The 27,424-nt window shown below is 36.7% G+C and overlaps 1 protein-coding gene across 2 annotated transcripts in view; it reads right to left on the bottom strand.

Annotated features, from left to right (window-relative positions):
* The window catches only part of LOC134531037 (nucleoporin Nup43), a 66,394-nt gene extending 42,570 nt beyond the window's left edge, over positions 1-23,824 (bottom strand). The window contains exons 1-3 of one of the 2 annotated variants that reach the window (XR_010074922.1): positions 23,555-23,764; positions 5,464-5,559; positions 1,976-2,106 (exon numbers count right to left, since the gene is read on the bottom strand). Coding sequence is in view for 1 of the 2 variants with exons in the window: in XM_063366529.1 (XP_063222599.1) it covers positions 1,976-2,106; positions 5,464-5,559; positions 23,555-23,680 (353 nt within the window). In the remaining variant the exon portion in view is untranslated. Of the gene's footprint in view, positions 1-1,975; positions 2,107-5,463; positions 5,560-23,554 lie in introns of both variants that reach the window. The other variant, XM_063366529.1, reaches the window with a different exon arrangement.
* Between the last annotated feature and the right edge of the window lie 3,600 nt (positions 23,825-27,424).

Raw genomic sequence — 27,424 nt, 5'->3', positions numbered from 1 at the left:
GGGCTTTTACAATATTTTAGGTTTTGAAATATCAATGAACACTGGAAGTTTTGAGGACCAACACATATTCAGGATGAGTCTGAATTTGACTGACAAACTTTGGCTAGATTCATCACATAAAAATACGTTCAAAACATATGTAAGACATATATGTAGTCTATAAGTGCTTCCCAAAACTGGTACATGCCTTTAGAAGTTGCAGCTGATTATGTTAGTGTAAGTGTTGATAGTTGTTAAGACTTCCATATTTCAAACGAAATCTTTAAATTTCAAGTGCTAAATTTTGTGAACTGTGGAACCTAAAGCAAAATATACTTTAATTAACAATTTATGTTTTATGAAACAAATCTTTCCCAGCAAATAAAGGTGTGACTGAATTTTTTCTTTTGTGGAGTTTGATGACACATATGGTTTGTTGAGCATTCACGTTTAAGAGCTTTAATTTACGTCTGCAGTTGTTTTAGTTTAATTATTAGTTCAATGTTTTCTTCCAAATACCTTCATTTTCATGTACATCACTTAACAATCACTGGATTTTAGGCAGCTGTTTGAAATTAAGTGTTGAGAATGTTGCACACCTGTCAGGCATCAAAATATTTTGTACTAAATTTTATTTAGTTTCTGCGAAAACTGTGGAGTATAGGGTAGTACAACAAGGTGACCTTTTTCGTTACTTAAGACATGTAAATTAATATTCAGCCTTTAAAAACCACATTATTCCTCCACTTCACCAAAATTTACGAGAAAAAGGCTGTTACCCTACATTATATCCATTAAATAATTTTACTTCAGCGACAAGCTATGCAGTGTTTGTAGAACTTTGTTCAGTTAGACATAACCAGGGACAAGATTATGTGGTATTTGCGATAAAACCGAAATAACACAGAAAAGAATGCCAATAAACAAAATAACACCTAAATTCAAGTTAAAACACTACAAAGCACCAAAATGCAATTAAAATTCAGCATTCTCAATCAAAACATAACTCTAATGACATACACAATCTTTTAAAAATTAAATTCAATGAAAGTAATTTATTTAGCATGAAGTTTAAACAACATTTTATGTGAAAAATATTGGAAAATTATTTCTTTTTTTAAATCTTGTAACTGTTATTAGTTACTCATTTTTACATTTTTACGTTAGTACAATTTTCAAATACAGAAATACTTATATTTATTTTATTTGTCCCATATAATTAGACATTCTTATTACAAATCAAAATTTAGGAAAAGTGAATCATGTACTATTAGTCAAAATGGCGCTCTTTTGAAGCAATCAATATCTTGGAACATTTAAGTGTCATATTTGTCCAGTAATATACTATTTTTATTAAAAGATTTCATAAAATATAAAAACAATAACACCAAAATATCCTGTTTCAAAAACCACATTGGCCTAAAAATAAAATCATTAAATCTTGTCTTTAGACATTACGCAGACACTTGGCATTTCATCATAAAAAGATTCTTTACTATTTTCAGCTGCAACTTCAAAGGTGTACTGCAGTCTTGGGAAGCACTTGAGACCATGTGTCGTACATATGTTTGCAACTTATTTTTACGTGCTAAACATGCAGCCGAAGTTTATCTGTCAAATTCAGACACATTATGTACAGTGACTTCATAAGGAAGTGCAGGACAGCTGGCCAAAACGGAGCACAATAAAGGAAAAGAAATGACAACACAAGTACCTATGTGATGTCAGATGTGTTATAAAAATTTTAAAAATTAATCCCACTATGACCATTATGTCCTACAATTTTAAAATCGAAATAGTAGGCCTTCATGAGATACATTAGTCAAATAAATTTATTTTTACGGAAGATCCCAAAGTAAATACGTAGTAACACTTCCATACAAAAAATTACTTTTCACTTGGTGTTCGTAGAAATTATGTAGGCCTTTATATTATTATAGAACTAATGTACAAAATATTCAGATAGCTAAGTATGTAACGATATGAAGAACCTTACCTAATTGAATGCAATTTTTCCCATGTAGTATGTTCCTTCAGCTGTGCTGAGTTCTCCTCGGTAACATCTAGGCTGAACAGCTTGACACACCCCAGCGATGAAGATGCAACACATGCATTGTCATTTATAAACTGCAAAGGATAAAACCAACCAAACTTATAAAGTATACATTAATGTTCCTTAGTAATGATCAGGGTTTTTACATTTACATAAGTTGTATTTTCAAGTACATCCATAGTCAATTCAAGAGACCAAAATTATGACTTTAAGGTCAAGATTGATAATATTGATTTAAGTTAAAATTAATAGTCTCTTTTAGAGATAAAAATCAGATACATGATGCATGCAAGACCCCTACAAATATTATTCCCACAGTTAAAAATATATTTTAAAGAAAACACACACAATATTACAGAAATAATAAGAAAATCCTGGTAATGTCTGCAGTAGTACTGTATTGATTAAACACATGTGAGTAAATGTAACCCTGCAAGGCAAAAATACCTATCAGTCCTTACTTGTTACTCGTACAATTTAATATTATTCAGAATTAACCCATTTTCACAAACATAAAATTTCAAGGACTAATACCTACACACTAAGAAAAACCATGAATAACAACAAGTTGGGTTTAATGTAGCATGATAATACACAGATGCTTAACACGACCAGAACTCCCCTTGAGTAACAGGTGGATTCCCAAAACTAACATTGAGTCTTGCTGGGAGTTGGGATCAAACCCAATACCCTCGCTACACAAACAGGACTCACTTGGGATCATGGTAACCAAGGACCCTCTATCTTGCTTAGATTGACTCTACAAAAACCCTGATACTATTAAGTCCCAACAAAAGTTTGCATTTTTTTAAAAAAACAAATTAATTGTACCAGACTTAATTAAAACCACGAAGAACCGGCAGCAAATCTAGAGTGTAAATTTGCCCCTGTTGGGAAAACTAGTTTCAAAATCTTAAATGTGTCCGAACATGAAAAAAAAAAAAAATCTTATAAATTAGAATGTTCAATAAAAAATGAAAAAAATATATATTTCCTATGAGAACTTGAGGCTATACAATGTACAATGTTACTGTGTATCCAGCCAATGCACCTGGCTCGGCTCCTGGGAAGATACCAACACCCCATCCCTCTCTGGCCAGGCCTGTGGAATGTGGCGCATGCCAGCGACCTGCCCCTCGCACAACAATTGACGTCACTGCGCTGCAGGGTTGGCTGATTTCAACCACATTGGTTGAAAACACAGGTTAAACCAAGTGGTTTTTATATTAAAAAAATTGTAATAACATATATTTTAAATAGATAACTCAAATTTTTAATGAAAGGTCTGATTCCACTCTAATAACATCAAAAGTTTGGTCATTAATGTTTCTTTGATTTACAGGAACAAAAAAGTATATACTAATAAAGTTCTAATCATTTAAATTAATCTGAATAAGTTATAAATCATGCCCAGCTAAATACTCCTTTAAAAGTAAAAAATATTAAGTAATTAATTCCTATTTTGTAGAAAATCCCTGACTGTACTGCAAATCCCCATTTAGTGAGAAAAACATTCTACGGAGAATTCTCCTCCTATGGAGAAATACCCTTACTGTGTTTAAGTCTCAGACAGATGCACAGATTTGCTGGACTTCAGTTCGTTGAAATTATAACTTTTCTGGTTCTACATTAGTGGCAAAAAGCAGGATTTGTATGGCCTTCATTTTGAACATGGTGAGAACCAAAATAACTAATGTTATAAAAAAAACCTGGTTTGAACCTAAAAAAAAACCTGGTTTAAAATATACCATGTTGTTTGGATTTTTAAACCTTGAATTTTTTCTAACCCTATAGCACCACCATCTGACCCAGCCTGGTGCCAAGGCACCTAGAAAGTTCTGGCTGTCATCTCGGTGCGAAATGCTGGTTACCAGCTATTTTGACGGGTCTTCACGTCGTGTTTATAAGGTCCTGGCTAATGCGAGGAGGAAAGGAAGCGAAAATTGTGATAATAGTGCAAGTTCCGGAAGAAGTTTTCTTGAAATGAAAACCCAATTTAACGAGACTCAACTAAACTGAACTGAAAAATGCATTTACAATTTTTCTAGTTTATCACTTAAATTTTAATTCTTAACATTAAATCATGTTAGTAAGTATGTTTATGCATTCAGTTCAATTGTTTTTCCACAGCCATCATCCGGCTATGTAGCTTACATTTTTCTAGTGATTGTAAGAATAAACAAGCTAATTTTAACTGAGGAAGAAAGATTTTTTATTTTTTTTTGTTACAAATACAATAATTAAATACTGCTGTTTTTGGTGGCAGAAACCGGGATACCTACCACAGAAAACCTACCAACTCACTGCAATGTTCACAAGCAAAAAATTCATTCAGATTTTACCCCAAATAAAATGGATAGGATTTTTCTGGAGGGAGGCAAGTGGTCTGACCTCTGAACCAGTTCAAAAATAAAAGAAAAACACAGAGCCCACTCCTGGTTCCTGCGAAAAAATTTTCCACAAGTGAAAATTTAAAAATTTTCTGACCTGGCTAGAAACTCAAGCAGAACCCAAATTATAACCACTTCGCCAACAGTCAGCTATTTTAGTATTTTATGTCATAATCCAGGCCTCAACAAAAGGTCTGAAAGTTGCCGGTTTCTTGGATCCAATCATTTCTGCACATCAACCATTTATAACAATAATATTAGCTGATGTTTTTCAAAACTACTGTATCTTGGCAGAAGTTAGTTGCCAGAAAGAAAAAGTTAGGCGTCATCCCATTATGGCGACTTGACGCCCAGGATTTGTAGACACCAGTCGTAATCATATAGAAACTTCAATGTTTTGTGCTAATAACGACCACATGGCTTGTCTTTAAACAGAAGCATAACTCCACGCCTTAACAGATTTTGCTTGGCAGGCATAAAGAAAAGAACTTCTGTTTGTTGTTTATAATTCTTAATTGTTATTTTCTATTATAAAATTCAGTATAATGTATTTTCAGTCCCATAGATGTTGAATTCCATAATTACATGTAACCTATACTGTATGTTATCCACAATAGAGGCTACCTGTGTTTCAACTTTTATCCAAATCCGTTTATGTGCGAACACAGCTAATATAAGACCAACACCACAACGTCCTTACAAATCCTTGCCAATTGTTTTCCTTATCCGGACTGCCAAAATTATTCCAAATCCAATTTTCACCTTTGAGGGTTTGCCGCCCCCCCTCTTTTTTTTTAGGGGAGTCTTCCATAGGATTTAACACAATCTAGCTCATGGACATTTTCGCTGAATAAGAGAGAGCTTCGCCCCTCCCTCCCATATCCCTGGGACAAGTTTGAATTACAAGCGAAACTTTCATTCTTGAATAGTGAGTATGATCTAAACTTCCACATTTATACATTTGTAGCATAAAGTAAGACACCAAAACATTTGATGTATATGTAAATATTTACAATTAATCTCTGGTGTGAGCATAGCTACCTTCAGTTCGGTAACATCTCCTTCGTGAGGTATTGAACTCAGCTGCTGAGGATCATCCATGTCTGAAGAGTGTTTCCATACTGTTAGAAAATTCTCCTGGGAAAAAAAAAAAACAACAATATTTTTAAGAAACCACCATTGAAAATTTACTCAATCAATCAAATAAAAATTGAACATTTCTAGATTTGCATTCAAATAAATTAGTTACATAATAAATAACTACTAAACAACAGGGAGCAACAAGGGATAAAAAACTGTAGGTATATGAGTGAACTCTTCTCGCAAAGTGACAAAGATTCGCAAGGCAAGCACCACCATTTGTTGTGAATCAATATGTACGTTCACAGATATAAATAAAATATTATGTTCATGACTGCACATGAAAAGTTTTGAAACAACTGGTAAAAATCTGTTAGTAATATTCCAGGAACAAATACTTTTGACTGTTTATTTCCAAACTGAAAAGAAGAGATTACTTTATTTTGAAAAGTTTTACCATGTTTCCAGCAGTTATCTGGATCTTTTCACTCAACTCGCAATTGAGCATGAATGCCACCAGTAATGAGGTCAGAAAACTTGAACCTGTACGAAGGAGGGTGCAGTGCCTTAACCACCCTCTCGTGGCGGGCCTCGGCTCCCCTGCCTCCCCTGCCTTCTTAAGTTTGGTGCAAAGAAAAGTGTGAGAACTGTAATTGTCATGTCAATGATTAGCATTAAGGATGTCGCTGCACCTAAAGTATATACTCATGATCCTAGGAAAGGAGCATCTTTGTCAAAATTAAAAGCGTGTTCATGCATCTTGCTTTAAATGTTACCATTCTATGGAAAACTAAACATAAAATAAAGCATTTAATCAGTGAACACTAACAGCCACTGAAGACTTGACAACTGGATTACATAATTCATTCAATTTGAAGTCTCTTATATTGACTTTTGAAAACAAACACATAAGCTGTGACTGACTTTAATACCCTGAAAAATAAGAAAGGTTGCATTTTGAATCATGGTGGCCACTCACAGTCACCAAAAATATTCCCGGTTTAAAAATTCAAAATTTCCCTGATATTTACAATTACCAAAAAAACATACTTTTGATGAAATAATATAATATTATAGAAAGAGATTACTGACATTTTAGCACCCTGCTGTATTTTCTTCATTATATACATACGGAAGTTAGTTAACATAATACATTTTAAATATGTCACTTTACATTATAGCATCCCTTTCAATGACCTGCAGTCAGTGTTCTTGTAATGCTTCTCGTGCCCCAAGATTATATTATTTTAATTTAATAAAAAAATCCTAGGAAACAGCTGGAAAAAAAATTATAGAGAATAATACAAGTATTACCAGAGGTGGCACGAGGTGGTGAACAAGACAATTTTATACTCCCTGCACACAAGCGACTTGGGAGCTAGTGGATTGTTTAAATAGATATAGGTAAATAAGAAATAAATAAATCACTACATAAGTATATTGGTCTATAGGATTCCTGTTTTATTTAAAAAGTATTAAATTAAATCTGTTTACCATTTGTTTTAGTTTCACCAAGAAAGGTATTAACAAGTTATTAAAAGGAGGGCCGGTCCGATATGATTAACACACATCATACTATCTTTTTAACAACAAATCAAGCACAGAAAAACAATTTAAAAATGTCCTTCCTGACATATTATAGCATGTTAGGTTCGTCCAATCATTACTGTAACAATTTCACATACTCTTATTTGTTAAGTTCTCTATGGCACTGCTCGCTGGTATTCATTTAAATAATTTCTTTCGTTGGTTGTAGGAAGAAGTTATATGCCCCCCACCCCCTTTTTTTTTTTCTAACAGAGATAAAAAAATGTTTTTTTTTTCCTTTATGTATATTGTTTTAATTATATATTTTTTAACCTTTTCACAGTTATTTTTAAAACATATTAAAACTAGTTTTAAGTCAAGTGTTTCGAATGTCAACGTAAATTTATTTTGAATAATGGCAAATAAATGAGTGTAAGTGTTCTGCACTGTCAACATGGTGTCACGTCAATTGGTGGTGGTTTTGTTACTCACAGTTGTAGATTAAGACACGTTCTGTATGCACAGCATATTCCGAATAATATTACTCTGGTGTAATATTTCATAGGTAACTCAATTTAGGCCTTACTGTTTAATTGTTTTCTATGATTTATTTAAAATTGTCTATTTTTTGTTTTAAGTTTTTTTCTTTCCTTCACAGGCCCCCTAGACCCATGGGCCCTGTTGCCAAAGCAACGGTAGCACCGGCCATGTGGGGGCCCTGACGGCAGCTACAGCTAGCAATGCTCAGCACGGACCGGGCAGCGTAGTGCTAATCAGCACATTTTGGCGCGGCGTTGGCTTGATGCTACTTGGCACGGTTCGGCACAACTTAAGAAAAGAAATTACGGACGTTCAAAGGGCCACTGCCAAAACACGCACGGAAATATACATGACACAACAAATTCCCGGTTATTAAAAAAATTCCCTGACATTTCCTTGATAATTCCCTATCAACATGATTTCCCTGATAAATCCCGGTTTGCCCGGTTTTCCCGGTGAGTGGCCACCCTGAAGAATATTATGCTCATTCGTGATCATCTTTATTTCTGTTAAAAAGTTTAGTACACAAAAAATCTTTGACCTTAACAAATACAAATACTTAACAAAACATCTTACAAACCCTAGTTCATTTGATTGCATGTGTGTGAAAGCGCAGTTGCTTATATCAAAGTGTTCACTACATTAAACATACAATTAATTTCTTCGAATCCCGCCCATATACTCTCGTGCATGAGATAAGAGACGACATGTGAATTTACAACTTTATACAAATTTACTGACAACTGTAGGCTCACGTTCTCTGCATAAAAAATTACCAGCTCGACAAAAACTAACTTCTTACAGTGTCCATTAATACAAATACAAGTGTATGACATAACAGTATTCCCCCGACTTGTGTTACAATGTACCAGTAATCCCTCTGCATGTATGAATTACCACACAATTCACTATTTTTTCTTTACCTCTTTGAAGCGGGAACTGGAAATAGCAAATATCACTAATATTGTTCTTCTAAGCTACTAAGAACACAGACTGGGACAAAAGGTTCCAGTTGACCAAAGTATTCGGACCAGGAAGATTCGGAGCATTGCCCACACCACCCATGACATCAAAGAGTCGCATGGGCCAATCATTGATCATTGTCCGTCAGACACAATTTGGGACATTGCAATTGTAGACGGGCCTCTATGATCATATGTTTACAAGACAAACTGAGATTAGTTATTTCTGGGAAAAAAAAAAAAAAACGTATTTGAAAAACAAACTTTGAAAAATATTATATATATGATGATACACTGATAGTATATTTTTTTAATATACAAACAATATGCTTTGAAGTTACTTCAGTGGATACCAATAATGTCTAATATAGCAGCAAAAAAAATACCTATAAAATGTAACTTAACAGTGTACTATGCCCTTGTGCAAATAAATAATATTATAAGAGAACACGAGTATGTTAACATGAAAAAATATAAGATAATACTGTTATCAACTACATGGGGAGAATTGGGTTCGTAAGGTATAGAACATTTAAGTTTTATTAATTACTAATATTTACATTACTAATACATACATAATTCTGCCTGAGGACGGGAGCAGATAGCAGTTCCCGAAACGTCGCTTGTTTCTGTTTTGGTAAAACTATTGTATTTTTTTTGTCTTTTCGTTTTGTCGTGTTTTTGTCTCGTTTCAACTGTTGTGCTGAATTATTTTGGTTTCAATATTTTTGTGTTATCATTTGTGTGTTTTTTGTTCAATTAGTACTTTTTTCTTTGTTTTTTCTTTGTTTGTTGACCATATTTCTGTTTCGGAATATTTTGTGGTGTTTATATTCTTGTTGACAACAGCAAATGTTTGCTTAATTTTGTGTGTTTTTAGTCTTTCTTGTGTATTTTTATTTATTTTATTTATTAGTTTTTCTTCAACAGAAAAAGTTCTTAGCAATGGCGTATGTCCAAAAACTTACATCAAGTCATACATAATTGTACTTAAAAATGTCTGATCATTAATCACTGGCACTTAAAAAGGTTTATTCGCCAGTCACTCAATGTCTGTCAAGTTCCACAGTTCGCACTCCTCACTGGAGCTAGGCTCAACAGTGGTTCGCCCCTTACCTCGCGCCTGTGCACACACACACACACACACACACACAGTCTCGCGCTACTCAGTCGCACTCTCTCAATCCCGTCGCTCCGCGTCACGTCACTCTCGAGGGGATCTCCCACCTTCGCAGATGTCGCACTTCCCTTCACTCATGGAACACTCAGAACCCACAAAACTCTTGCAGAAGCCGGCATCTCTGCTTAAATACCTGTAGAGCCCTTCTCGAACCGGCGAAAACGGCTGTGATGAGTCACGTCATCCCCAACCAACCCGACCCCCAAAACGTCCAGGAAGGCAGTGTTTATTCATGCCACTCCGCACGGCAGCCTCTGGAAACTCGCAGAATTCACAGGCCACTAAAAGGGTATGTAATCCGGCCAGGCACGCGTGGCATGCCTTACATCAGTGGACGGCACATTACGTCAGTGGCTGTGCAGGGTTTTCAGCCAGCTCCGAACATGGCGCGCATCACAGTCCTGTCTATGTTCATAACAATACAAATCTCAATATATGCTATGGCAAATTTTGTTGGATAAACAATCTTCCTTCGATTTTAGAATTATTTTCATCTGTTGAATGATTTGAGATCCATCAACAAATAGCTGTGCCACAGTAACTTGTAGAAACCCAGAGAAATGTATAAGCATTTCATTGTTGCAGCCGTGATTGCAATCTCACCAGGGCAATTTTAAAAGATAATTGTTTACAACTTTTTTAGTCCGGCATTTGCTTGAAATATACCTTTTGCACAGGTATATGACAGTGAACATGGATGTTACAGACGCTGATACAAATAATTGTCCTTGTGAGTCACACCCAGTCACTTCATATATCAGGTATTTCATTTAAGTATTGCAAGCTTCTCATGTGCATAGTGACATATTTTATGTGCCCTAAATTTTATTACCTAAAAGTTTTCAACTGCAATGCTGTGTAAAAAAAAAAACCAAAACTGACACTGCTCTCCCATTGCTTCAGAAACGTAGTACAAAGATTTGTGCATATCTACATTGTTCTCGGGTTAGCAGAATTAAAACTTATGAAAATCCCTTGCAATACTTTAGTTAGCAATGTTGTCCCGTGTCATACGGAACCCCAGTCCAGAATTTAAACCGAGATAGCAACAACAAGGGTATACAGATTTGACATCAAAGCTAATATTAATTATGCAAGTGAGCCTCATATAAGTCTTTAGGCCGGATTTGACTACGGGTAAATGTTACGTTGATTCTCGAAAATAATGAAATTAAATAAAGTATAAACTCAGGTAACAGAAGTGTCACGTTTGGTTTCGTACACCATGTTGGTTACTTCATTTTCTTGTTATAGGCCTAGTTGTTACTTAAGGGCTTTTCCTGAAATTTTATTACTAGGCCTATAGCTCTCTTGCATTTTATGTTATCTTTAAAAGATTTGTGCAATGGGAGTGCATGACTTGATGTAAGTTTTTGGACATACGCCATTGCTAAGAACTTTTTCTGTTGAAGAAAAACTAATAAATAAAATAAATACATAAATAAAAATAAAAATACTCAAAAAAATATACAAAAAACACACAAAATTAAGCAAACAATTGCTGTTGTCAACAAGGATATGACCACCACAAAATATTCCGAAACAGGAATATGGTCAGCAAACAAAGAAAAAACAAAGAAAAATGTACTAAGAGAACGAAAAAATCCCCACAAATGATGACAACACAAAAATATTGAAACCCAAAATAATTCAGCACAACAGTTGAAGCGAGACAAAAAACATGACAAAACGAAAAAACAAACAAATACAATAGTTTTACCTAAACAGAAACAAGCGACGTTTCGGGAACTGCTATCTGCTCCCGTCCTCAGGCAGAGACGCACATGGCACGGAAACACAGGTGCGACTGAGAAGGGGCTGGAAAATGAGGGTATTTATCAGAGAAAGGGCTACATCTTGCTCAGCCAATGACAGACGAGCTGTCTCCCCATTGGCTGTGCACCATGTAGTTAAAGCGGATTGGTTATGGTGGGTTGAGTATTGGCTATTGTTTTGTGCTGCAGGGATGTTTCTCTCTTTATCAAAGGGATCCACATATTTTTTAATTCAATGCTCTGCTGGCTGAAAATATTTTTATTGCTAATAATGAAGGCTGATTCTTTGATTTTCCTTTTTATTTTATCGGATTCCTGTATGAGTGGTGTGGAGTCTTCCCAGAGAATTTTGTGGCTATTTTCCCATGTATGTTCAGCAAGTCTGGATTTTAGGGTTTCACCCTTCTTGCAGTTGTTTTTGTGTTCTTTGATTCGGGTGGATAGAGCTCTGCCAGTTTCACCTATGTACATGTGGCCACATTCACAGGGGATTTGATACACACAGTTGTGAGTTTGTAATTTTTCTGTGGCTGGTTTCACCTTGGTAACAATACTTTTAATAGTAGATTTAGAACGGAATGCTGTTTGAAGTCCATATTTATTTCCTAGGCGTCTTATTTTTTCTGAAAGCCCTTGAACATATGGAATAACTAGGGTTCCTGCAGGTTTCTCAGTTTCTGTGGATTTGAGTGTTTTGTTGGATTTCAAATGCTGTTTGATGGTGTTGACAGGGTAACCATTGGCTATGAGTTCTTTTTTTATATGATTGTGTTCAACCGCAATAGATTTCTCATCAGAACAAATAATCTCAGCTCGGTTGGTTAGTGTGTGAATTATGCCAGTTTTTGTTGTTTTGGGATGGTTGGATGCAAAATTAAGGTATTGGCCTGTGTGCGTACTGTAGGGCCGCGACGTCTTGGCGTGTCGTTTTGCAGAGAAGCGGGGAAGAGTAAATGAGAGGGGAAGCAGCTGCGCGCGCACATCAGCCGCTATGTGGTTCATAGCAAAAACATCAGGCGCCACGCTCTCAGTCTGAAGTGAGCAATGGAGCCCGACGCAGGACATTCAAGATACAATAAAGTAATACATAGTGGGGAAAGGGGAATTATAAGTAGTGTAATCCAGTGTTGTAATGAAGAAGCTTCCAACAAATGTCTGCTAGTTCCTCTTGCAAAAGCAACCGAAAGAGCTGCGCGATACACAGGTATAAGCCAAAGATCAGTTTCGCGCATCCGAAAACACAACTGAGAGACGCCAAATAAAAAACAATTAAACCAGGCAATAAAAGATAATTATAACTTTAAATAATAACACTTACATTATAAGTTTTTCAACGCATTCCCCGTATTTTCACCCGCGGTTTGTTTGTTTTGCATTTGGCAATTTTCCAGACTTTCTGCACCGCTTGTTAGAATATTTGTTAGCTACAAGTGTAGCCAATATTGCTACCCGAGGATGGTTTGCTAGAAATATGGTTTTCGGCCCCCTCAAAATGACTAAATGTTTTCTTTCAGACTGCTATTCTGGAAAAAATACCAACCCGAGTGCATAAAAGTGGTAAGGTTCTTGACGTGCGTGAAAGAGTCTTGTCGATCGTCTTCACATTTCAGCCAAACTAAATGGAAAAGAAAGCATCAACGAGGGAGTTAGCTGCAAGTCCTAATTAATTGTGTTTCCTACAGCAACCCACAATTACAAATTTAGTTCTTAACTTTTAAAGTATTGTATATCTATGTTTAACTATGTTTAACTAAGCTGCCCAGTCGAGCAAATAGTGCACTACCTTTAAATAATAAATTACCGTAAAGCATTATCGCATCTTTGTGTCATTAAGATCTGCGCTGTGTTGCACCGTACGTGAGATTGTTCTCGACCAATGTTTTCGGAACGGCATGAAGACTTCCAGGCCGTTGCTATCAGCGGAGTAGGCAAGGCGGGACGTGTCGATTACAAGGTCGCTGAGCTCTAGGGAGTCCACCCGCCAAGACGTCGCGGCCCTACAGTAGGTTTCCTGTATACTTTTGTTTCCAGGCTGTTGTTTTTTCTGCTGACTAGTACATCCAGGAAAGGAATGCTACCTTTGGTTTCTTTTTCATATGTGAATTTTATTGATGGCCTCAGAGAGTTGAGGTGGTTCACAAATTCCTCCAAAGTTTCAGGTCCATGTTGCCAGACAGTGAAGGTATCATCCACATAACGGAGCCAGATTTTTGGATGGCTATTACTTTTGCTAAGTGCTTCTTGCTCAAAGTTTTCCATAAATATATTGGCCATAAATGGTGAAAGAGAAGAGCCCATTGCCATGCCATCGGTCTGTTTGTAGAAAATATCCTTGAACTGGAAATATGTTGTGGTGACACAGAGGGTAATCATTTCCATGATGGATGGGATTGGTATTATAGTTCTGTCCTTTAGGGTTGGATCAGCTTCCAATTTCGACTTGACAATGCTGAGTGTTTCGGCTACTGGCACATTAGTGAAGAGGCTTTGGACATCAAAACTCACCAGGGTATCATTGTTTTCTATTTTCAGTGTTTTGACTATAGAAATAAAATGATTAGAATCTTTGACAAATGTATCTGTCTGTCCTGCTAGTGGCTCAACAATTTTCAGGAGATATTTTGATAGTTTCTGGCATGGGGAATTACAACAACTGATGATCGGGCGCAGAGGCATGTCGGGTTTATGAATCTTTGGAAGACCGTAAATGTGGGGTGCTTTACTGCTGTGTGGTGTCAGTTCTGATCTAGTTTTTTCTGGGATGTGATTCTGATGTTTTTTTAGAGTTTGGTACACTTTTCTTTCAATGCTGGCTGTGGGGTCTTTTACCAGTTTTGTATATTGATCTGTGGTGATCAAATCAGTAATTTTTTGCTCATAGTCTGGTTTGTCAAGTATGACTGTAGCACGACCCTTATCGGCTGGGAGGATTACAATGGTATGGTCGGATTTCAGAGTTTTGATGGCCTTTAGTTCATCAGGCGGCAGATTCGGTTTAGGTGGACCAGCTGAAGTGATTGCTGTACGCACATTCCAACGAAATTCATCTTGTTTGGCGGCAGGAAGTTTGTATATTGCACTCTCAACAGATGAAACTATGTCAAGTGCAGGAATGTGTCGTGGAGCAATGCTGAAATTGAGGCCTTTTTGTAAAACATTTTCCTCGCTATTGGACAGCTTTCTTGAAGATGAATTAACGACAGTGTTGATGCTCTGTGTTGTGGGATGTGTTTTTGTATTCATCTTACTCGTCAGTTTGGCTAATTTATCTTTTTGCTTCTCTTTGCACTGTAGAGACCTCTTTTGGACCAGATTCGTGATGGACTGATAGATGCGATTGAAATCTTTAGTATTGAGGGTAGACTGAATTTCAAGCTGTAGTGCCGAAATTTCATTGTTCAAATGTGATTTTTGGCAGTGATATGCGGCAATTCTTTCACTCAGAAGCTTTTGGCTGGCTTTCCGGGTTATTTGTTGAGCCTTTTTGCTGTTGACCGGGGATTTGATTGTGAGTCCTCTAGGAATGACTCCCTTACTGCGACATTTACAGAGAAAAGTCAAGTTATTTGAACATTGTGATAAATCAATTAATTTCTTTTCCAACTTCCTCAGAGAAATATGCATACCGGGTCCATACCGGGCATTGATGTTATCTTTAAAAGATTTGTGCAATGGGAGTGCATGACTTGATGTAAGTTTTTGGACATACGCCATTGCTAAGAACTTTTTCTGTTGAAGAAAAACTAATAAATAAAATAAATACATAAATAAAAATAAAAATACTCAAAAAAATATACAAAAAACACACAAAATTAAGCAAACAATTGCTGTTGTCAACAAGGATATGACCACCACAAAATATTCCGAAACAGGAATATGGTCAGCAAACAAAGAAAAAACAAAGAAAAATGTACTAAGAGAACGAAAAAATCCCCACAAATGATGACAACACAAAAATATTGAAACCCAAAATAATTCAGCACAACAGTTGAAGCGAGACAAAAAACATGACAAAACGAAAAAACAAACAAATACAATAGTTTTACCTAAACAGAAACAAGCGACGTTTCGGGAACTGCTATCTGCTCCCGTCCTCAGGCAGAGACGCACATGGCACGGAAACACAGGTGCGACTGAGAAGGGGCTGGAAAATGAGGGTATTTATCAGAGAAAGGGCTACATCTTGCTCAGCCAATGACAGACGAGCTGTCTCCCCATTGGCTGTGCACCATGTAGTTAAAGCGGATTGGTTATGGTGGGTTGAGTATTGGCTATTGTTTTGTGCTGCAGGGATGTTTCTCTCTTTATCAAAGGGATCCACATATTTTTTAATTCAATGCTCTGCTGGCTGAAAATATTTTTATTGCTAATAATGAAGGCTGATTCTTTGATTTTCCTTTTTATTTTATCGGATTCCTGTATGAGTGGTGTGGAGTCTTCCCAGAGAATTTTGTGGCTATTTTCCCATGTATGTTCAGCAAGTCTGGATTTTAGGGTTTCACCCTTCTTGCAGTTGTTTTTGTGTTCTTTGATTCGGGTGGATAGAGCTCTGCCAGTTTCACCTATGTACATGTGGCCACATTCACAGGGGATTTGATACACACAGTTGTGAGTTTGTAATTTTTCTGTGGCTGGTTTCACCTTGGTAACAATACTTTTAATAGTAGATTTAGAACGGAATGCTGTTTGAAGTCCATATTTATTTCCTAGGCGTCTTATTTTTTCTGAAAGCCCTTGAACATATGGAATAACTAGGGTTCCTGCAGGTTTCTCAGTTTCTGTGGATTTGAGTGTTTTGTTGGATTTCAAATGCTGTTTGATGGTGTTGACAGGGTAACCATTGGCTATGAGTTCTTTTTTTATATGATTGTGTTCAACCGCAATAGATTTCTCATCAGAACAAATAATCTCAGCTCGGTTGGTTAGTGTGTGAATTATGCCAGTTTTTGTTGTTTTGGGATGGTTGGATGCAAAATTAAGGTATTGGCCTGTGTGCGTAGGTTTCCTGTATACTTTTGTTTCCAGGCTGTTGTTTTTTCTGCTGACTAGTACATCCAGGAAAGGAATGCTACCTTTGGTTTCTTTTTCATATGTGAATTTTATTGATGGCCTCAGAGAGTTGAGGTGGTTCACAAATTCCTCCAAAGTTTCAGGTCCATGTTGCCAGACAGTGAAGGTATCATCCACATAACGGAGCCAGATTTTTGGATGGCTATTACTTTTGCTAAGTGCTTCTTGCTCAAAGTTTTCCATAAATATATTGGCCATAAATGGTGAAAGAGAAGAGCCCATTGCCATGCCATCGGTCTGTTTGTAGAAAATATCCTTGAACTGGAAATATGTTGTGGTGACACAGAGGGTAATCATTTCCATGATGGATGGGATTGGTATTATAGTTCTGTCCTTTAGGGTTGGATCAGCTTCCAATTTCGACTTGACAATGCTGAGTGTTTCGGCTACTGGCACATTAGTGAAGAGGCTTTGGACATCAAAACTCACCAGGGTATCATTGTTTTCTATTTTCAGTGTTTTGACTATAGAAATAAAATGATTAGAATCTTTGACAAATGTATCTGTCTGTCCTGCTAGTGGCTCAACAATTTTCAGGAGATATTTTGATAGTTTCTGGCATGGGGAATTACAACAACTGATGATCGGGCGCAGAGGCATGTCGGGTTTATGAATCTTTGGAAGACCGTAAATGTGGGGTGCTTTACTGCTGTGTGGTGTCAGTTCTGATCTAGTTTTTTCTGGGATGTGATTCTGATGTTTTTTTAGAGTTTGGTACACTTTTCTTTCAATGCTGGCTGTGGGGTCTTTTACCAGTTTTGTATATTGATCTGTGGTGATCAAATCAGTAATTTTTTGCTCATAGTCTGGTTTGTCAAGTATGACTGTAGCACGACCCTTATCGGCTGGGAGGATTACAATGGTATGGTCGGATTTCAGAGTTTTGATGGCCTTTAGTTCATCAGGCGGCAGATTCGGTTTAGGTGGACCAGCTGAAGTGATTGCTGTACGCACATTCCAACGAAATTCATCTTGTTTGGCGGCAGGAAGTTTGTATATTGCACTCTCAACAGATGAAACTATGTCAAGTGCAGGAATGTGTCGTGGAGCAATGCTGAAATTGAGGCCTTTTTGTAAAACATTTTCCTCGCTATTGGACAGCTTTCTTGAAGATGAATTAACGACAGTGTTGATGCTCTGTGTTGTGGGATGTGTTTTTGTATTCATCTTACTCGTCAGTTTGGCTAATTTATCTTTTTGCTTCTCTTTGCACTGTAGAGACCTCTTTTGGACCAGATTCGTGATGGACTGATAGATGCGATTGAAATCTTTAGTATTGAGGGTAGACTGAATTTCAAGCTGTAGTGCCGAAATTTCATTGTTCAAATGTGATTTTTGGCAGTGATATGCGGCAATTCTTTCACTCAGAAGCTTTTGGCTGGCTTTCCGGGTTATTTGTTGAGCCTTTTTGCTGTTGACCGGGGATTTGATTGTGAGTCCTCTAGGAATGACTCCCTTACTGCGACATTTACAGAGAAAAGTCAAGTTATTTGAACATTGTGATAAATCAATTAATTTCTTTTCCAACTTCCTCAGAGAAATATGCATACCGGGTCCATACCGGGCATTGATGTTATCTTTAAAAGATTTGTGCAATGGGAGTGCATGACTTGATGTAAGTTTTTGGACATACGCCATTGCTAAGAACTTTTTCTGTTGAAGAAAAACTAATAAATAAAATAAATAAATAAAAATAAAATTACTCAAAAAAATATACAAAAAACACACAAAATTAAGCAAACAATTGCTGTTGTCAACAAGGATATGACCACCACAAAATATTCCGAAACAGGAATATGGTCAGCAAACAAAGAAAAAACAAAGAAAAATGTACTAAGAGAACGAAAAAATCCCCACAAATGATGACAACACAAAAATATTGAAACCCAAAATAATTCAGCACAACAGTTGAAGCGAGACAAAAAACATGACAAAACGAAAAAACAAACAAATACATATTTTGTGGTGGTCATATCCTTGTTGACAACAGCAATTGTTTGCTTAATTTTGTGTGTTTTTTGTATATTTTTTTGAGTATTTTTATTTTTATTTATTTATTTTATTTATTAGTTTTTCTTCAACAGAAAAAGTTCTTAGCAATGGCGTATGTCCAAAAACTTACATCAAGTCTTGCATTTTATGTTCCATATAAAATTTTACCAGCAGATATTTACAAAATATTGTCTAATGATGGTATATATCACGAAGCATTCATAATTATAATCACTTGCTTTACATTTAACAGCTTGAAAATAATGTTTAATTAATAATGGTGAGGAAATTTGTGATCCAACAACAAATGTAAGAAAAACATTTGCCATATAATCCAATGATAAATAGTAATGATAAGAAAATTAACTAATTTGGTGAGTAAGATAGAACCTTGGGTATTACTGATTCAAAACGCACCAAGATAAAGGATGTTAATTTAGCTAGTTGTGTAATGTAACTAGTTGATTAAAATAAGTATTTTGTATATTCAACACTATAGGTTTCCTTAACAATATATAACCTTCTTGGTGTGTAAATACATGTACTAAAACTTTTGAAGGAAAACATCTAGTTTAAATTAATGCCTACTTATAGCAAAAACAAAGAGCACATCCATGATAACATTCAAATTATTAATTAAAAATATACTTAAAATAAACAGCTATGGTCTATCATTTTCAAACTAATTTATCATTTTGGACCATTTAAATGAACAATTTTGCAGTAGAAATATTCAAAATGTGATTTTTGAGATATATAAAAACCTTCATGATAAGGAAAGAAATTAATACTCAATCAGATAAACTCAATGTGACTGCAGCAATCCCTGAACAAATAAAACCTGAAATTTTTCATATTTGGTTATCGAGATCACGTGTAACGAATGTTCCAGTCTACTGCAGTGCAATACACTTGGTAATACCCGGGCTGTTCTAGCGATCCTACTAACAACACTAGACTATTTATAAACAAACCTACTTAAAAAAAAAATATATCATATATTTAAATGATTACAAAGTAAGTACCTTCGTGAATTTTATTTTTATTTTTGTGACAGGCAAATCATAACTTAATTTATATTTTATTTCTAAAATAAAACCTTGAGATATTTTAACATGATTTTGTACAAAATCATTTCCATAATATTTTGGAGTTCTTTACCTAGAGTCTACTATAGTTACTCAGCCATTCCGTATAAAAGAGGAAAACATGTAAAAAAGTAAATTTAAAAATTCCCATATTTTATTTACCGGTGCATGTTCATGATAGTTTATATTTAATAGATCAGTTACAATATTTAAGAAACCAATATTTTAAAGTATTTATTTTACAGTTTGAAACCTAGGTTACTGCAAAACAGGAAATTTTAATAAAAAGGATGACACATTAGGTGTACCTGTTAAGTAATTCATCAGCTGTTTACTTCCAAGAAATTTTGTTGTGCTTTTGAAGAAATGTCTTGTGTGTCATCATCATAAGTTTCAAGGAACATGGTAAGTAAATTACCTTAACTTTTTGAGTTTTTAACTAAAGAGGCATGTTAGTGTAACATCCGTAACAAAAATTAGAAAAAAGTTTTCTGTACATTACAGCTTTATTAGTTTACATTGCAATTTAGGTTAAGGTTGACATACTACTTACAAACTTACTTTAACCTCAGTTAATAATTTTTTCTAGGTTTTTATTTCCAATAAATAGGTGTTACGGATGTTACATATATCATAGTGACGAGCGTATGACTGATTTATCACTTGCCAATAAGTTACTATTTGTCATTTGATAAACACAAGCATGATTCTGGAATAATCTACCGAAACCCAGAATTCAGTTAGAGCCTAACTAATTAAAATGATGTACCAGGTTAAGCATATATTTTATAAATGGGGGCTCATAAAGCCTTTATTAGAATGTTAAACCAGACTTGTATGAGTTTAGTTTGTACTCCATTTAATTTATAACAGTAAAAAAATATTAATCAAAGCCCTTTGTCATTGTTGCAGGATCATGGCACCAACATCATCTGCAAGTAGAGTTGCTAAATTTTGGGAGAAATTAAAGGCTGAAAATCCTGAAATGTGGAAAGAGCTAGTTAATAAAGACAGAGACAGAAATCGTGTTGTTAGGCAAAAAGAAAAAGGAAAATGTGCCAAAAATGAAAAATTGCTAAAGAAAAAAAGGGAAATGACCCGAATCAGGATAAAAAACTTGGCGCAAAAAGTAAGACTCTGAAAAAAAAATCAATTGAGCCACAACAGTAATGTTCCTGATAGGATTATTGGTTCCTATGCATCCACAAGTACTCTTCGGAAAGCAGTCTTTAAAGCAAAAAGAAATCTTCCACATAGTCCTCAAAAGAAGAGAGCAGTTGTCCGGCAGCTTGTAAAGGAAACATTTAATAGTTCTTCAAAACTTTACACTGTGACAAAACTGTCAAAAACTCATTTACTCCCTAAAGATATTGCTGAAAAAGTGCGAGATATTCTAGAAACAGATGAAATTAGTTGGCAAGCGCCATCAAAAAGGGACTATGTATCAATGAAGGATAAAAATACTGGCCAGAAGACTCGAAAGCAAAAGCGCTTTTTAGTCATGACCATTTCAGAAGCCCATAAATGTTTTATGGATAAACACAAGATTGAGAAATCTCTGTCGAAGTTTCATGAGTTACGACCAAAGTATATAATTCCTGTAGGTAATACACCTCATAACGTGTGTGTCTGTATGCAACATGCTAAATTTAATTTTTTGAGTGATGCCATTTCTCAGAAGTGTGATATTTTGGTGTCTTCTGTGACCCATAAAGAAGAAATGTGACCCTAGAAGAAATGTGCTGCGATACAGAAAGTGAATGTTGTATGTTGAATAACTGTGAAACATGTTATCATGGTATAAAAGTTCTTTTAAAAACTGACTGTAATCTATCTCAGCAAGTGAAATGGATGGAATGGAAAAAGTGTGATGGTTGGTTACAAGTAAACGAGAACACTAGATCTCTTGAAGAACTCGTAAGAAAAATTAACTTGGTTCTTCCTAGCTTCAAAAGTCACACGTTTGTGAAGGAAAAACAAGCCAACAATAAATAAACAATAAAATCTGGTGGTTGGATGTTATGTGTAGTGTGAGTAGATTAAATACAAATTTAGTAATTTTATGACAATTGTTTTCTCTGGCTATTCTGAAATCCTAGAGTGCCCCCTCCGAGGTGAACCTCTGGATCCGCCACTGGTTGCTGTTTGTCAAACAGGCCTTCGTAAGGAGTCATCAGCCGTCTGTCAAATGGGTGAAGTTGGAGTGATGTTTCTTAAAAGTTATGGGAAAACTGGAACAATGTTTGTAACAGATGAAAATGATCAAACAGACATCAATTTGGTTAAAATAAGTTCAGTGCTGCCTACACCAAATGTTAAATCAATTGGAACCAGACTGATCTATGAGTTCCAAAATCAGATTAAATTGTGATTTTTTTAAATTTTAATTACTTAATGTCACGGTATAGTAAAAAAGAATAAATCACATGTGCATAAAATCCAAAAATATATTGATGTAGGGTCACTTGTAACATCCGTAACACCAGTGTGTGTAACATCCGTAACAGCAGAAAAACTGTATAAAACCAGTGTTATTATTAAATTTTTTTTGGTACATTTTCAGAAGCTGTTTAAAACCTCAATAAATCATTATAAACAATTTGAATTCATTTTATTGATCGGTTCACCTGAATTTTTCTGCTGAACTCAACCATCTCATCTGATTGTTCCCAAGTTTTGTAACATCCGTAACAGCACTCTTTCTTAAATAATCCTCACACCACTTACAATACAAAGCTAGAAACCTCAACCATAACTGGTTTCTCATAGTTATTTAAGTATTTCATAATAGAATTAATATGTCATTTAAGAATTTTAAAAATTAAAGGTAAAAACAAACCAAAATGTAACATCCGTAACATACGGAATGGCTGTACTGCATTAATATAGGCATTTTAATAGAAAGCTGTAAGATACCATCATCTAGGACTTAACTATACTTTTTTCTGTGTGAAACACAATGTGTACAGCAGTAAACCTATGGAAAGTTATTAAAAATTCTTGACTCTTTATCTTAGTACAAATACTCAGTGGTAAATAATTTTTCACAGTTGTGCAATCTAAAGTCTTCAGTTTCCTGTGAAGGCCAAACGCAAGAAAACCTGGCTCGAACCGACTATCACATCTCGGCTACAGGTTGCAAGGATTATGTGCAGGGGGTGGTGGTGATGGCTTCTCTTTGTGGCTTGCTTCCCTCTCTCCACCCCCAAGAAAAACTGTGAAGAGAGAGACGGGATTGAGAGAGTTTTGAAAGATCTTCCAGCGATACCCACTAGATGACAGGCCTCAGAGATACTACCTTCCACAACCCTACCTCACGGAAGCTGTTTCACCACTAACTTGGTATGTGTGACCCACTAGCTTATAAACGATTCGGCTGACTATGTATTATTAATAAGCAAGCATTTATGAAAAAGAGAAGCCAATTTTCAGCTTGTTCTGATGTATGACTGTTTTTAACCCTGCACTAATCCCCTAAAGGAAATTACATAATTGTACAGAAAATAACAATTAAAAATATTACGTATCCAAGTTTATCCCTTGATCCTGATGACATGATAGGGTATAAGTTTATCCTGTGGTACATGATACTTATTGTTTTAATTTAGTACACAGAAAGATCCTGGCCAAACAGAAACTTGAATACAACAAGCCAAACAAATTACGTCAGGTCTTGTGGAAATTTATTCTTTTGTATTCAATTTTCAATAATAATTCAATTTTATATCACAAGTTTAGGTTATGTCCAGGCACTTTTGATGTACTAAATTTACTAAACAGTAAGCATCAAGTACCACACGAGAACTGTACATAGGATCATACCTTCAGGATTAAGGGATAAACATGGATATATGTTATTTGAAACTTTTGTCATATTTACATTAATTAAGAGGCAGTGTAGATACTTGAGCTACTTACCGTAAAATCCCAACTCCCTGTGATAAAATATTGTGAATCAAGGCCAACGATGTTTTCTGGCCTCCATCTGACTTTAAAAACTTTTTCTCCTACGAAAAGCGCACACAGTTTGTCAACTTCGCCCATTTAAATTTATTGAATATAATAGCGGCTAAATTCAAAACAAATATGGTCAAAAAAACTTCAAAAAAAACCGAGGGAAATCCATCCCATGGAGGTAAGAAATACTTCTAAGGAAAGGTGCTTCTAAGCGGAAACCTAACTTTCTTTAAGTTGATGTTACTACCATGGAGTTAAGAACTTCTTACCTCCATGGTTACTACTATATGGGAAGTTCCGAGTTGTAAGTTTGACACACTAAATTGTTTCGCCGCTAGATAGCAGTAATGTTCGACCCACGAAAAACTTTCTTATGTGGTAATCAACTGTCAAAAGGGTAGGATTAATGACAGAAATTAAAGGTGTGCAGCATTAAAGCTGGCCGCCAAGGCTATCGTGAAGCCTGCGGTGGTTTTTTTTATTTTGTCTTCTAGTGACTTGGACGAATTACATCAAATAACCATTCAAAGCAACTTCGGTTCCAGGGTGTAAGCCAGGTTAGGGTCCTAGGTAGTAATGTCTCGTTCGTGAACGATTCGTTCAAAACGAATGAATTTTTGAGCGATCTAAACGAAGTGATTCGTTCGCGCTGTAAAGAATAGGTTCGTTGAGAGTCAATTCCTTGAAAACTGAAAACAAATCACAACAATACAGCGAAAGAACGAGACGAGAACCAGCCAGGCATCCAGTCTGATTCGTTCGTGAAATGAATCATGATGTCGGGAGTCAGAAATATAAGTACAGTAAGCGCTGCATGTGCGTGTGTATACACCAGAGCAAATGATACTTGAATAAAATAAAATAGGGTAACATTGATTGAAACCAACCAGAGCCCTAGCGGTTACTTAATCCATCCAAAACCCTTGCCTCGCCAATTTCAAGTAAAAGAGAGAATTAAGGCCTTAAGTTGGCCATGGCCGTGTGCCCTTAATGTTTTATGAAAATATTGAGAGGATTGTTATATTATTGCTGAAAGGTTTCCACTACATAGGAACAGGTGACTGAGCATAAACAACCACAATTTAAACTCGTACCCCGATTTAGTTTTCCAAAATAACAATCAATTTTAATTAAACTTCCTCAAGAGCCATTTGCTACGGAAACACATTGACAGACCTGCACTTTATATATCTGACGTCGTACCGACCGAAGGCCATTAGCCCGGCCTCAGCCCGCAGTACTGGCTCCTGCTGGCGGAACGCACCCCTCGCCAAGTCTTCACCCAAATGAGACGAGCGGCGTAACCTTGGTGCATGGAGGGAGTGTCCCCCCCCCCCTTCCGCACGCCAACCCCTGAGGCAGTTCTGATCAGCTCGCGGCCCGGAGCGGACGTGCGCGTACCGTGGGGAGCCTTCAAGTTTTGTCTCTGATCCCTCACGACTGGTAACTATAGTCATCACCGAATACCTTTTTAAACGCAACTCCCCACGCGACTCCGGGTCGGTTTTTTTTTCTACGGTGCAGGGATTAACCCGGCCGTCGCTACTTTCCAAGTCAAGCCACCGAGTCTAGGAGACACGCTGGGGCCGATCGACCCACTCACGGTTAGACGACAGAGCTAGCCTGGCGCCCTCCCGGAAAACACCCCAATTTTCACGTACAGCTCCTTAGACTCGCCGCGGGAATCGCACCCGAAACCCCGGCTGATGGCATATCCAAATGTGTAATCATAAAGTTTGACCCAAAATGAAACATACCTATGCAAGACTTAATCAAAGCAATGAATTTTCACAAATCGTGAGTGACTACATTCGTTTAAAAACGTCATTCAGAAGTTGACGACTCGGCACAATTGTCCATATGGTTCCAATGACACATCAGTCAAATAGATTATACACATTGACGCCGTCCCCTCTACCTCCATTGATTGTTACGTGATATTTATATGGATCGTGATCTCAGGGAAGGTTCGGCCTCGTGGCTAGAGGTAGGGGTTAACGCAGTAGGGCCCCCCGAGCTGTTATGTCCACTCGGGATGCCTAAAGAAGAACGCAAAGTTACTGATTGATGCCTGATGAATTTATTACGGCACAGCCCTATACATAGTGCTGCCCGTCCTGGCCGTAACGGTTGTCCCGAATTGAATAGTCACACGCGCAGCCACTTCCTCAGTGGCGGCTCACGATTTTACTACGCGTGAAGGACCTACTCTTGCACATGATGTGGCGGTTACAGAATAGACCCTAACATGACATATTATACCCTGACGAATAAAACACTTCACTATTACACTTTACGTATTACACTGGGCTAATGACACGTAGGCCCGTAACTCCGGCGACTCTACCTGACTCTTAGACTTGTCCCAGATATTGACTCGTTAGTAAGTTTGGTGGCACGTGTCGCCTACTGGCTGCCCCGTGCGGGCTGAAACTATTTAGCCGGACGGCTAGGTTGTTGCGTGAAGCGCCGACGTAACTTCTCGTAGACTCCCCACAGTACTTACGTATTATGCTGAACACTCGTCTTGGAGCACTGATTAATTTAAGTGAAAATACCACATAGTAAATTGAGGCCCACCCCGGAACTGTACGAAAAAGATTGAGAAAGATTACGACTATTGAGACTACATGTCGGTGAAAACAAAAGTTGCTGGTTCCGTGTTGCGCAGAAGCTGCCGGCCCCTCCGAGCTCCTGAAGGACACTGCCGCTCTCACCACGCGCGACCCCCCTCGCCAGCCAGCCCTCCCGCGGAAACGTGTGAATTTCGCGGGAAACTGAACCGGCCAGGTTCGGGACAAGGCGCACAGTGAAACATAATTTTGAAAGGACTGAAATATTAAATGATGAAAATAATGTATAATAAAAACCTGTAGAAAATATATATAATTACATTTGTTGTAGTTCGGCGGAGGGATATGCCACATCCGGCCGGATCCTTCCGCCGACGTAGCACTTGTTGCCTGGCGTTCGCCTCGTTGCACGATCTACACTTTGGTGCGCGCACGAGCGCGTTCAGTGCACACGCCTTTGCGAGACGTTGATGAGACATAGCGGTCTATGCGACATAGAGGAGCATTGGGGGTCGGCGTCAACATTTCCACAGAGGCTCTAGCCTTATGCACAATAATATTACGTGCTGCCATACACAATTTAAATAAACAAAAGAGAATGTGCGACCTACAACTATAAGACTAAGGAGCAACAACTTGAAATGGAGCAATTGGCATTATTCAAATCATTTAAAGAAAAAACAGCACGGCTAACCAACGAAAGGACCGAACAATATCAAAGAAGGAGGAATTCAACTCGTAATTACGAAAATACAACTTGCTAAAATATCAATGTTCCGGCGCGAATAGGGAAAAGAGTGGGAGGCAAGGGAAGTTGTCAATTGGTGAAGGGAGGCATCACATGGCTGGACGTTCTGGACGAAACGAGGCGCGCAGTTCAGATAGTTTCTTCCACCAACACTACCGACAGCACAACATGAAAAGTATCTACAACTGGCAATGTCAATGGTTAAGTAGTAGTTTAAAATTTATTTTTCACGTACACAAATACAAACTAAAAATAACGGTGAAAGTAACAACAAACAATGCAGCACATTTACCATTTTTGTAAAAATTACTTTACATTTCTTGTACTGGCTTTTTAGAGTTGTCTTAAGACCAAGTTGTTATAAATATTACATGAAGAAAAATAACACACGAAATAAAGATTATTTAACAGTGCTTTTACTGTAGACAAATTTATAATATTAAATTGTTATCAAATAACAGTCAGTATACAGCTAGACATCGAGAATTTTAGCTATTCCAACCGAGAAGA

Source organism: Bacillus rossius, chromosome 3, assembly GCF_032445375.1.
Source record: "Bacillus rossius redtenbacheri isolate Brsri chromosome 3, Brsri_v3, whole genome shotgun sequence".
In the NCBI taxonomy this organism is placed as follows: Eukaryota; Metazoa; Arthropoda; class Insecta; order Phasmatodea; family Bacillidae; genus Bacillus; species Bacillus rossius.
Note: the sequence above shows the minus strand (reverse complement) of the source record. Positions and strands in the feature narration are given on the sequence as shown.